The 13648-nt window shown below is 38.1% G+C and overlaps 1 protein-coding gene across 1 annotated transcript in view; it reads left to right on the plus strand.

The window, feature by feature from the left end:
* ZBBX (zinc finger B-box domain containing) overlaps nt 1–8752 on the plus strand; it is a 99895-nt gene extending 91143 nt beyond the window's left edge. Inside the window, 3 exon segments of the mRNA XM_029214815.1 lie at nt 1–35; nt 6625–6763; nt 8532–8752. The exon segment at nt 1–35 is cut by the window's left edge and continues 10 nt beyond it. Of these exon segments, the coding sequence (XP_029070648.1) occupies nt 1–35; nt 6625–6763; nt 8532–8658 (301 nt within the window). The 3' untranslated portion in view covers nt 8659–8752.
* Nucleotides 8753–13648: the final 4896 nt, after the last annotated feature.

Genomic DNA, 13648 nt, shown 5'->3' on the forward strand with positions numbered 1-13648 from the left:
GGAAAAAGAATTAAATGCACTGAGAAATCCTGCAGGTAATGCTATTTTTTCACCATAGACAACATTAACTCTGCCTTCCACCTGATTCTTCATATCATGCTCCAAGAAAACAAGCCTTTCCTTTCTCTTTTAACCATCAACCTTTGTGTCTATTTTCTTGACTATCCCCCGATGTCACCCTGAAAATGTTATAAAACATACGGGTGCCCAGCCATATCAGAGATAGTCCCCTTAGCTCACATAATACACAGTTAAATTGTGGCTTAAGGACCTTCATCCTTCATGCGGACATAAAAAAATTTTTTTTCTCCTTCCTACAAACTCAGTGAGTGGCTAATCTCTGTTGCTTTGTAAAAGCCGTTGCCCAACACACTTTGAGAAGTGAGCTGTTCGATCTTTTTTTTTTTTTTTTTTCCCCGGTACGCGGGCCTCTCACTGTCGTGGCCTCTCCCGTTGCGGAGCACAGGCTCCGGACGCACAGGCTCAGCGGCCATGGCTTACGGGCCCAGCCACTCTGCGGCACGTGGGATCTTCCCGGACCGGGGCATGAATCCGTGTCCCCTGCATCGGCAGGCGGACTCTCAACCACTGCGCCACCAGGGAAGCCCTGTTCGATCTTTTGAAGCAGCGTTTCTCAAGTTTCAATGTGTACGCAGATCCCCTGGGGGTCTTGTTAAAATGCAGATTCTGATTCTTATGTCTGGGATGGGGCCTGAGATTCTGCATTTTTATAAGACTTCCCAATTTTGAACCTTTTATTTTGATTCATTTCTAGAAGTTTTGATTGTGGTATTCTGGAGAATGTCTGAGTTTTATCTTTATGGTCAATTGGCAAGTTAGCTTAGTGGATCACAGTTTTTTTCCTCTGCGCTCAGTAGACATTTCTCCAGTGTCTTCTGTCCCTGGATATGGTGCTAGTTAGTCCTTTGGCGTGGTTTTTCCATTTAACTTTTGTTTGGTTGAATTTAATTGTCAAATACTTCTTTCCCTCAGGTAGAGCTCATGGTAGCTCTATTTCTGGAGTCCTGTCATGTTTGAGAATGCCTGCTACCTTTGTATTTGAATGGCAAATTGACTGCGGGTAATTTCCTTGGGTCACTTTTCTCTTCAACCTTGAACATACTGATTCATTGTCTCCTGGGTGTGAATTTGCTGTGAAATAGTCTGAGGTCTCCAATTTTTTACTTCACCCTCTCTCTTGCATGTGACTTGCTTCTTTCCTGACTGGATGTTAGAAGAATTTCTTAATCTTTGAAATTCAGTTACTGGACTAGGATTATGTTTCAGTGTCAGTAATTCAGTATTCTTTTTTTTTTTTTTTTTTTTTTTTTTTTTTGCGGTATATGGACCTCTCACTGTTGTGGCCTCTCCCATTGCGGAGCACAGGCTCCGGACGCGCAGGCTCAGTGGCCATGGTTCACGGGCCCAGCCGCTCCGCGGCATGTGGGATCTTCCCGGACCGGGGCACAAACCCGTGTGCCCTGCATCGGCAGGCGGACTCTCAACCACTGCGCCACCAGGGAAGCCCAGTAATTTACCATTCTTAAAGCGCTTAAGTTCCTCCTTATTTTCAGAGAAATTGTCTGCTGTTGTATATTTGAGTTGCTTTTCTGTTCCATTTGGCTTTCTCCTGCTGAGACCTGTTTTGTTTATGTTGGATCTTCTTACATTTTCTTCAACTGTTTTAACCTGATTTTATCTTCCTTTGCATTTACTGACATCTTCTATGTCAGAATTTCAATTTTCAGCTGATTTTAGTCCATTCTTTATTGATTGACTTAATAAATTAGCCCTTTACAGGTATTGCTTTGACTCTTTTGGGTAATTTTTACTTTGATACAATTTCAGATTTACAGATAATTTCTAAGAACACAAGAATAGTACAAGGAACTGCCATATACACTTTACCCAGTTCACCACCTGTTTGTCTTTTACCTCATTTGTGTATATGTACACACACACACACACACACACACAAACACACTTTTTCTGAACCATTTGAGAAGAAGTTATAAACATCATGACCCTTTTCTAAAAAATACTTCAGTGTATTTTCCACGAACAACAACATTTTCTTATATAACCATGGTACAATGATCAAAATCAGGAAATCTAACAATGATACCCTATAATTCTCTAATCCACAGTGCATATCTAATTTTTTAAAATTGTCTCCATGATGTTCATTATAGCTTGTTTTTTTCTGACATGTTGTTGTTTGATCTTTGATATTAGTTTTATTCTTTTTAAAAATGTCATTTTCATTATTTCTTCTGTAGCCCAAGGACTTATGGGGGAATTTTGTTATGGTCTTGATCTGTTATCTACCAGATTGGTCTTTCATTGAATCATTCTTTGTGTGCTATGGATTCTTGGATTCCAGTTTGTTTGCATAACTAGTTGCTGTCAGTTCCATGTATCTTACTTGCTCACATGCATTGTGGGTGGCTTTGCTCATATCTTCTGTCTTTTCTGATATAGTGAGACTGCATTCTCCCTGAAACTCTCTCCACCTGTACTGAGATGTGTTAATCTTCTCTTTGGAGCTACTATTTGGGGGTTGGCTGTTGCACTCTTTTCTGTATCCTGCTGGCTCAAAGGCACAGGAAGGATACATGAAGGACTGGGGAGTTTAACCTCTTTTGTTGGAGGATCTGGGCTCTTTTGTCTTTTTTTCTGGATTTTATTAAAAACCAAACTTTACTGGACCTGATTTCAAGTGTGTCCTGTCCCTGGGGGGACACCTGCAAGTTTGCAATTTTCTTGCCTCTGCTGAGATCTTCTGGTGGATGTTTTAGGGCTTAAAAATATTTATAATGTTTTCTCCTTACTTCCCCTTCACCCACTTTTCTCTAAATCCGTGTGGTATTAGTGAGACTTGTCAGCACCTTAGATGACTCTCCTTTTCCTGTTACTAGTTTGTGTACTTACTGGGTGGGGAGGGGAGGGGGTGGACAGCAGTAGCCCCCAGCTATACCTGAATGAATCTTCTGTTTATTCCTTTGGTTGTCCCTTGTCAAAGTTTATTATGTGAACTTGTACCTCTTCCTTTGGTTCTTTTTATGATTTTATTTTATTTTTTATTTTTCTGCTTTTTCCATTCATTTCATTAGGGGTTGGGGGAGGAGAGATTGTGATCCATCTTTACCTGTCATTCATTTGCCTGACTCCACATTACTAAAAATCAAATGGAAATATCCTTGGAGGTAATTCTCACATTAAAAGCCAGTTCTAAAATGAAGCATGTCAGGTCTGAACTGGATCAAAAGGATAATCATACAATTTTAAATCAGAAGGTGAAAGGTTTTTTATTTTGATAAATTGATAAGTTCCATTATTTACAAATGAAATATTTTAAAAACAGTAGTCTTTCTTTGTTTCTAACCTCTCAGCTTTTCCATTTCCTCTGTCAGGTTTGTCCTTACATGCTTCACTTTTTCTCCGTGTCACTCATTTCCTCGTACTCCAACACCAATATTTTCACTAGAATACATAACTTTTCATATATAAAAGGAAGCACCCACTATGTAGCCTGTGAACCGCCAGGGCTTTCTGATAGTTCAGGAGCAGAATGCAATCACTTATACACACTCTACCCAGGAACAGCTCTCTTTCTATCTGGGAAGATTGGCCTTGGATGAGTGCACAGCTTTGGAGACACTCACCTGGAGCTGAGGAAGGAAGAGGACAGCACATCAGCTGAATCGTCCCAACAGTCAGTGAGGGGACAGATGCTATGGTGCAATCAGGCCTTACTCTAGAAAATTCACTGATCCAGCACAGGCTTTTGTGTTCTGTTCAGCATCACTGGGCAGAAAAATTCCACCTACACGTCAGTACCCGTGGTGCATTCTGGAAAAACTTCATGAGGCCTGGTGTCACACAGACACAGCTACACAATTGGACTCTTAAGCAAATATATATGAGTTCGCACCCCTGTGAAACCTGCCTTTTTGTGAGCAGCAAACCTTCTGACTTGTTTTCTGTTAGCTCTAGGATAGATACATCCACTTCCTCTAAGCTCTAGGAAAAGAGCCAAGGAGCCTGGAGAAGAAAAGACAGAAAATAACTGTAATACATTGAGTAGTTTCTCCTTTGACTCTGATTGCTGAAGCTGACAGTAGAGCCATTCCAAAAGGAGGTGGGGCCAGCAGGGGGCTAGGGATGTGCGCACGCACGTGCACATGTGTGTGTGTGTGTGTGTGTTTGCGCGCACGTGTATGCAGGTTGCAGATACAGCTTCCTGCTGAATCAGGAGACAAGGGGCAGCAAGGCAGGGTGGTTGAGAATCAGGCTCTGGGGCCAGGGGTCCAGCTCTGAAACTTAGAACCACCAATTCCTACCTTCTTGACATTGGGCAAGTTACTTTCTTAAACTCACGCTGCGTCAGTTTCCATGTATGAAAGATGAGTATGATAATAGGCCCCATCATAAAATTGTTCAATGATTGAATTTGAGTACAGGTATATATTAGATATTATATTTATAAATATTTTCTCTCTCCACACACACACATCCACACACACACATGCACACACACATGCATTTTAACATTTAAGTGCCCAGCACATAGTCTGTCCTGAAAATACTGTTAAATTATATAAGAAACCAATGGGTGGCGCTTTTGACATACAGTAAGGTATGGTGCACTTGACAAGTCCAGTTTTTAGTCAAAAACATATAAAAGCTGTTTCTATTCTAGAACTATGTTTTTTTCTGGACACTTTGAGGATTATAGTTAGCTATAGTTCAGGCCGTATTTTTACTCCCTCCACAAATATCTTTGTAAATAACACTATAGTCACTCCCTTAATGAACTCAACATACCAGTATAATTTACTTACCAAGGCACTTTTTCAGTTTTGGGATATTGTTATAGCCTGAAGAATTTGGAAATATCAGAAGATATGCATTACGAGAAAGTATCAGTAATAATACACAGTAAAGCATTCATCTTTTCAATAGTTAAAAATGATTCATTTGTTTTAAACTCATTCTGATTTGTGGTTTAAGGGTTTTTGTGGGGCTTCCCTGGTGGCACAGTGGTTGAGAGTCCGCCTGCCGATGCAGAGGACACGCGTTCGTGCCCCGGTCTGGGAAGATCCCACATGCCGCGGAGCGGCTGGGCCCGTGAGCCATGGCCGCTGAGCCTGCGCGTCCGGAGCCTGTGCTCCGCAACGGGAGAGGCCACAACAGTGAGAGGCCCGCGTACAACAACAACAACAACAAAAACACAAAAAACTTCAAGTTATTTCTAACCAGCCCCCCACCACAAAAGTATCTTTTGTCAAGTGTATAATACTCGTAGTTTGGTGTTTGGTCCTTCTGATCTTGGCGCTTTCATAAGAGTGAAGGGAGGAACAGCAGCCAGTAGTTTTAACAGTTTTAAAAGTCTCCATAACATAACCTCATGTATAAGTTAGATGGCTCTTACAACTTTATCAATGACAAAACGAGGGCATTATGACCTAACATAGCAATTGTATTTATTTCTATACTTGACTTTTTGGTAGTTCGTATAAGTATATGTTTGCTTATTTAGCTTGTACTATTTGTCCTTACTCAGGCTGAATCACTGGCCAGATTCATGAAAATGAAGAAGATTTAAGGCTTCACCCCTTTCACATACACATGGCTATTACCTACCCAAACAAAGCAAGGAAGTCTAAAAAGAAAGGGTAGCTTTTCCAAGACTAACCATTGCCTCAGACTGTGTGTGGGCAAACCTTTTAATTCTTAGAAGATAAAAAGATATAATAAAGTATTTAACATTCAGGCAAGTTTAGGGGTTACCCAGTATTGTAACTTTAAAGAGGCTCACTTGATTTTCTTTGGAATTTTGGGAATTTTCAGGGCATTTGACACTTAAAATGTCAAAAAATCAAAATTCGTTTACTAAAAAATCAATGTGGCTGGGTAAAGTAAGTCAGATAGAGGAAGGCAAATACTGTCTGTACTACACTATCCAAAACTATACAAATATCACTTCTATGTGGACCCAGAAAAAGCCAAAATCATAGAAACAGAGAAAAGTGGTGGTTACCAGGAGAGGAGAGCAGGAGAAATGGGGAGATGTTAGTCAAACAGTATAAACTTATAAGATGAATAAGTTATAAGATGAATAACTTCCGGGGATCCAATGTACAGCATAGTGATTATAGTTGGTAATACTGTATTGTATACGTGAAAGTTGCTAGGAGAAAAGATCTTAAATGTTCTCACCACAAAAAAGAAATGGGAGTTATGTGGAATGATGGAGGTATAAGCTAACACTATGGTGGTAATCATTTTACAATATATGTGTCTCTCATCAACACATTGTTGTATACCTTAAACTTACACAATGTTACATGTCAATTGTATCTCAAAAAAGCTGAAAAAATTGCTAAAAATAAGTCAGTGTGATTAACGTGACGATACCCATGCCCTCATTTGGAATCGCAGATCAAACATACCTCACATTCAGCCCACCCCACCAACACTGAAAAATTGAGATGATTGAAAATCTGTACTGACCATCTTTGTACTGCTTGTAGTTTACTTTGAGTAAACTTCCAGCACCATATGCTGTACATTTGTTTCTTGAATTTATGTGTTGACAATGCATGAAATAAAATATTTCAGATCCTTCAGAAAAACTTTACAGCCTAACCTCAGAAGAGTTACCAGCCTTCAACAACCATTCGCTGAATACAAGTCAGACTACCCAGAATTTCCATAAGAGCTCACGTGCGAGGGACCCATGTGGAGTTGAGGAACAGAGGTAGGTTAAATCTGCAGCTTATATGTACAGACAGTGCATAATAAAATTTTTGACAAGCCCCACCTAGTTATCTTTACTACAAAAAGAAAGATTGTCCTCATGTGTGTACTTTATATGTCCATTCTTTGTAAAATGTTTAGGTCCTTTGCTGACCTATTATCAGGATTTAGTGAAAGGCTTATGAAGTTCTTACTTTAACGTGAAGAGATAATTCTCTGCTGCACAATGTGTGTCAGGAAAATGAAAAAACATTTGGAATTTAATAATCCTTCAGCATTTCTTCTTATATTGAAAAACAGTTGCCTTGCTTGCATTCATTAACTTACTGAATTTCAACACTTTGCCTTAATAGCCTCTTACTCAATGTATAGAATGGAATATTGAGATGTCTCCTTGAAATCAAGCCTAGATCATTAATGATAGCATATTTTAATCTGTATAACTTCGTTGTTTCCTTACATAAGAACATTTATTTAGAGATGGTGATCTGTTTATAAGGAACATGGGTTATACTAATAAATCTTCAGAAAAGTAGTCTATCATATCAGGCTACTTTTGACATACTGGAATTCCCTGAAAAAGGAAGAGGGATTCTTCTAAAAAGACTGAGATAAATGTAAAATAAAAATCCCTTGAATTGTAAATTCCTTTGATTGGTTGAAGTCTAATATTGCAGTAAAAGGGAATCAAGAGTCCATTACTTTGTCTTTCTGAAGGAGGAAATCATTTAGCTGTGGTCCGAGGATTTTTGCATGTCTAACACCACGAATATGTTTTTTTAAGGGATCAATGTAAAGTTGCTATTTTTTCCCTAAAAAAGTCATTAAGAACAAAGTAACTAAACCAACTTCATGCTCTCACCACCGTTTCATAAAAGGAAAGACATTTAGTACTAAATATAAAGAGAATATACTAATAGAATAAAGCACAGTTCTTTAAAATTAAAAATTTCATGAAAAAGTTATTACCTTGTCCTTCTTTTCTCAGACCAGTGAAAACTTTTTTTTTTTTTTTTTTTAATCACAGTTAGATATGAACTGGTCCACCAACAAGAGTTTAGGAAATGCTGGTTTAGCCTGTGTTGGGCATAAAATCCAAAGAAGAGTTCTATCTGTCACAGGGTGAACTATTATATATTATTTAGTAGCATACATTGGCTGAAATTCTAGATAACTTGGACCAAAATATCTGAACTATGCAGGCTCCTCTCTGTTCCCCCATTCTATGTCTTTCCCCAAATTTCAGACAGCAACACACTAGAGTTTCCACGAGTTCCTTTCCACCATAAAATAAAATAAGTATATAATTGCTGTTCTGAATTTTGGCTTTGGCATATCTTGACTGGCTATCCACATAGTCCTAATTTACCGTGCCCAAAAGAGGTGATTTATCTGGCAGTCTATTCACTGGGATTCTGTTAAAGAGCCAATGTAATGATGAATGTTCTTAATGATGACCCAGAGGCTCTGTAAGTTTGTGAAGTACCTTCTGAATCATCAATGAACGACACAACAAGAGACCATAAAATCTTCTCTCCTTGGTTCCACTGTGGCTTTATTTCTTGGGAGAGGGAGAATGATGGGGATCTCTCACTACAAGGAGGCTTGGTGTATTGGGCACATCGAAAATTATGGCCTCAGTCTAAGACAGCCCCCTCACGTCTGCCTGCCTCCGATGACTTCAGCGTGTATAGTATTGATCAGAAGATAAATGAAGAGTTGAAACCTGGTTCTGTATATTGTGTATTGATCTTTTCATGTATTTCCAGCTCTTCTGAAAAAGATACTGAAATCCAGTCCTTGCTGACAGTTTCTGAAAGCAGTACGGATGAGGAGGAAGAAGATTTTCTTGACGAGCAACATGTCATTACACTCCCGTGGTCAAAGAGTACCTAATGATCATTTGTTCATTACTTTTTCCATTTTGCACCCAGAATAAAGCGAACAACTGAAAAAAGTAATCAAGTGATTACGTGTCCAGGTGCTGGAGATTTTTTTTTTTTTTTTTTTTGCCGTACGCGGCCTCTCACTGTAGTGGCCTCTCCCGTTGCGGAGCAGAGGCTTCGGACGCGCAGGCTCAGTGGCCATGGCTCACGGGCCCAGCCGCTCCGCGGCATGTAGGATTTTCCCGGACCGGGGCACGAACCCATGTCCCCTGCATCGGCGGGCGGACTCTCAACCACTGTGCCACCAGGGAAGCCCTGGAGACTTTGATGATTGTCTCTGATACTTCAGGGTTTGCAGACTAATAAAAGTTAGTGAAATTACAAGTTTAAGGGCTTTTTCTTCCAAATGGTATATTGTATGTCAAATACTAATCTATATCGCAGATCATATTAGTAAAATTTAGTGAAATTTAAAAAGTAAGTGGCGGGGGGTGGCGGTGGTGTGATGAATTGGGAGATTGGGGTTGACATATATACACTAATATGTATAAAATAGATAACTAATAACCTGCTGTATAAAAAAATAAATAAAATTAAATTAAAAAAAGGAAATTGATAAAAAGTAAGTTATAACTATGTCTCTAAGAACTTATCATAAGATGATACATGATTATCTTTTTAAAATTAATTATTTTTATTGAAGTACATTTGATGTATAATATTATATAAATTAGTAAATGATTATCTTTAAAGTAACACTAATTGTTAAATTACATTTTAAATAATTATGTCATCAATGTACATTTGATAGCCAAGTTATACTTGGTAGTATCATTAATTGAGCCTGGAATCCATTTTTTACTTTGGTGATTACAGCTTTTTTTTTTTTTTTTGTATTGGTGTTCTTGACATTTATAGAAGTTCTGGTAACATCAAAAGTTTCTGTCGGCAGAGAAAAAGGGGACCTAAAATAAAGTGGACATAATACTTGCCATTCTCTGTTCTAGTAAAACACAGAAAAGATTCCCTAAGTATCTTATTTGGGGAGGGTCAGTGTGAAGGTTAATTTTTTGTGTCAACTTGGCCAGGCTAAGGTACTCAGATATTTGGTCACATTTTATTTTAGATGTTTCTGTGAAGGTATTTTTTAGATGAGATTAACATTTAAATCAATAGATTTTGAGTAAAGCAGGTTACCATCCATAGTGTGTGTGGGTCTCACCCAATCGTTTGAAAGTCTTAAGAGAAAGAAGACTGAAATCCTCTAAGGAAGAGAGAATTCTGCCTTCAGACTGATTTCAGGTTCAAGCTGCGACATCAGCTCTTCCCTGGCCTCCAGCCTGCCAGCCTGCCCTATAGATTTTGAATTTGCTAGCCATCACAATTGGTTCTGTTTCTCTGGAGAACCCTGACTAATTCAAACATAGTCAGTTTGAAGGACTGTTGTGGTAGCCAAAGAAAATAACACATTTGGAAGTGTTTTGCTAGTCTTGAGTGGTAGTGGATCTTGGAGTTGGTAGGTGTTCAAGGTTTTACGTAATTTTATAATGCAAGGGCTTAAAAAAGAGCAGAAGACGACATGGGAGGATAGTTTTATGGATGTCCCTTTGTGACACTTTAGGACACTTTCCCCTTAAGGAGTCTGTTGACCTATCAGAAGAACATCCCTACAGGTTGGTTATGCTATCACCACAGCATAGTCATATCTCGGGGTTCAAACCCTTCTGAGTAGTACTCCAAGATTCTAAATTCTGAGATTCTGGGTAGAAACCTCTTACACAAGACTGATGTTTGTTTAGTGTAAATTGATCTTGGATACTTTTTTCACAGCATCAAAAAATTGTACCGGCATTCACAAACATCATCTACTGACAGGATAGAAAATGATGGTGAAGAGAACCTATGGCCCTTTCTATGTCTTTTAGCATAAAAATGCCATTTATTAAAAGTGATTAACAAAAGTGAACAATAAGTAATCAGGGAAGCCTATCATAGTATCAGACTAAAATTTTTCAGAAGAAATATCTTAAAATTAAGAGCGTGACTCCTCTGTAATTGTTACTGTTCTCTTAGTACTTCTACTGCAATCCCATAGAGAGACAGCAGTGAGTCACCCTTGAATCTTTGTCATTTGTGTCAAAAGCCCTTCTGGCATCTTATCCTGAGGCTGCTAGCTTTCTGAATTTTAGTATCTAAGTTTAAATGGAGATTTCCTCTTCATCTGTTCAGAAAGGAAAAGATAGTTTTTCTTTTTAACATGTCTGCTCAGGTTTAAAGTTTCTTGGCTTCCCCTCTCCTCCTTTGTTCTAAGACATCTTCCTTTTCCCTTTTGATGGAAAAGAAAATTGTTCCTCTGGGTGCAATTTATAAAACTCCAATGTTTTTTCTCAGACAAAATGACAGGAGATGTTGTCTTATTCTCATTAGGAAAGTAGAACCACTACTATTCCTTCTGTGTATTTGGCCGTAGCTTGAGTTTTTTATAAACTAGCTCAGAAGGAGATTTTATAAGATGCCATTACCTTTTACAATATAAGAATTTTGAAATAAAAATTAAGCTGGTAATTGGTTGTCGTCAGTACATTTCTGGCCAGAATTTGAAATAAGGAGTGTACCAGTGACTTTTCATTTGACTTTTAATATGACATTGAAATTAAACATGAGGGTCTTCTGGGGCAGAGCAGACCCCCTTCTGCCTTTATTTGCTTCCCATAACCAGACATTTAGAAAAGTTCCTTAATTCATTTGCCATTAGTCTAATGAGAAAATAAAAACTAAATAAGATTAGGGTCTTTGCCCGAAGCAGCTTCAATGTGCTCTCTCATCTGGGAGATCAAGCTTAAAAATCACTGTGAAAGGCATGCACCTAGTTCTGACTGTGGAATTGAGAGAGTGACAGACATTCTAGAAGAATCACAACCATATTCCTAATTCTAGAGTTAGTATAGTGTGCTTCTAGCAACTATTGGACAACTGATCATATGATTTTACATGCATGTTAGGATTTAGCAATTTATATGCAGATTTGCCTCTGGTGTATAGCCATAGGAAATTCTGTAATTTTATAACTCTGGCCATACACATGATAGAAACAAATTGAAATTAAATTATATTTGATAGTTTTAATATGTTTGATATTCATTGAAGTCATTCACATCTGGTGCACTCTGAGTGTGTCACACAACACAGGCCAGTGGCACACCCCACCCTTAAGACCACCTAATTCTGTGTTTTATATGTGAGGTACACAAAATTTTTCTTAAACACATGAATGTTACACAATGGCTCCATCTCTGAAATAATGTGCTTAAATATTTTAAATAATGCCTTGATTCAGAAAAACCAGTTCTCTTTGTCCCTATGATTCAGTTGTTGGAAAGATCTTGAGCAATGATTAGCTCATCTTGGTTTTGGGCACATGCAATTTCTCATCTCCAAGGTCTCAGAATGTACCTTCTCAAGAGACTCTCTAACGTCTATCTAAATTAATTCCCCTTGTTCCTTTTATTCTTTCTCACAACATCCTACTTTTTCCTTGTAGCACTTATAATTATTAATTTATTTGTGTGGGGTTTTTTTGATGTATGTCTCTCAACTAGATGATACAGTTCTATAGAACATGGATTATATCTGTTTTGTTCACCACTCTATTAGCTTAGCCCCTATCATGTGCCTGGCTGAGATTGGGTGGTCATTAGTAACGAATGAATGAATGAATGAATGTGCAGGATCCAGCTGATAAGCTGTCTCAGTCCCTAACTTTTCCTGAGGGGAGGCAGCATGATATATGTAGTGTGAGAAACACAGGTTATCAGGTTACACTGTTTACTAGACGGCAGATTACTTATTTGAACGTGTTTCTTCATGAATTGGAGAAAAAGACTGTCTTGACTTAGCTCAAAAGATGGTGTGGGGACTTCCCTGGCAGTCCAGTGGTTAAGACTCCGTGCTTCCATTGCACGGGGCACAGGTTCGATCCCTGGTCGGAAAACTAGGCTTCCACATGCCGCGTGGCACAGATAAAAAAAAAGAAAAGATGGTGTGAGCATAAAGTGCAGTAATGAGTGCAGAATCCCTTTGGGAACTGTAAAGGGCTCTACCATGCTTATTATCATTTCTCATGAGTTTACCCTACAATCATGGAATATACAGACAAATTAGAGGATGGATTAGTGAATTTAGAACCAAGTTGACATAAATGATCCATAAAAATCACTCACTATCAAAAGTGAAGAATGCATTCAGTGAGTTGGGCAATTAGATTGAATATTGTATAAAGCTGGTGTTTTTGTTAAAATCGAAATATCTAATTTTGTTAAAAATCTTTCTGAAACGTTATTTCCCTGTGTTTATAGATTTCTTCTATCATGCAAATTCAGAGTTTTTGAGTATTATAATTGTACTGGTACTTTATAAACACCCTGTGCATCATACTTCCAGAAAGGAGAAATTTAAAAAACATACTATTTATACCTCCCCAAATCTGTTTTTATAGAGTATTCTGTTTCATCATAATTTTCATCCCTGTTATTTATTACTAGCCACATTTGCATGAAAACAATCTTTATTTCCTCAGAGTTCATCTGTGCCTGTAGTTTATCCCCTACCTAAAGTCATAATTCTTTGTTAGCGACACCCTGATTGTTTGCTGGGTAAATGATTATGATGTTGCAAACAGGATTATGGCTTTAGCTGGGGAGTAACCAGCAGGCATAGATGAACTCTAAGGAAATAAAGATTCTCTTCTTTTAATGCAAATGTCTTTCATATTAAGAAAAAGGAGAGAATCTTCTTAATATTCTCCATGAGGTGACAGTTATGTTTAAAATGAAAAGAATTAATTGATTGATGGGATTATCTTGTGGGTTTTTTTTTTTTCAAATACATATACTATACAATAACAGTTATGGAAACATCGGTGTGAAAGTGCTCTCTATATGCCCTTATTTCTCCCAGAAGGAAGCAATATGTGAACTGTTTTCTAGAAAACAAATACACAT

Source organism: Monodon monoceros, unplaced genomic scaffold, assembly GCF_005190385.1.
Source record: "Monodon monoceros isolate NGI ecotype Baffin Bay Population unplaced genomic scaffold, NGI_Narwhal_1 Super_Scaffold_11, whole genome shotgun sequence".
In the NCBI taxonomy this organism is placed as follows: Eukaryota; Metazoa; Chordata; class Mammalia; order Artiodactyla; family Monodontidae; genus Monodon; species Monodon monoceros.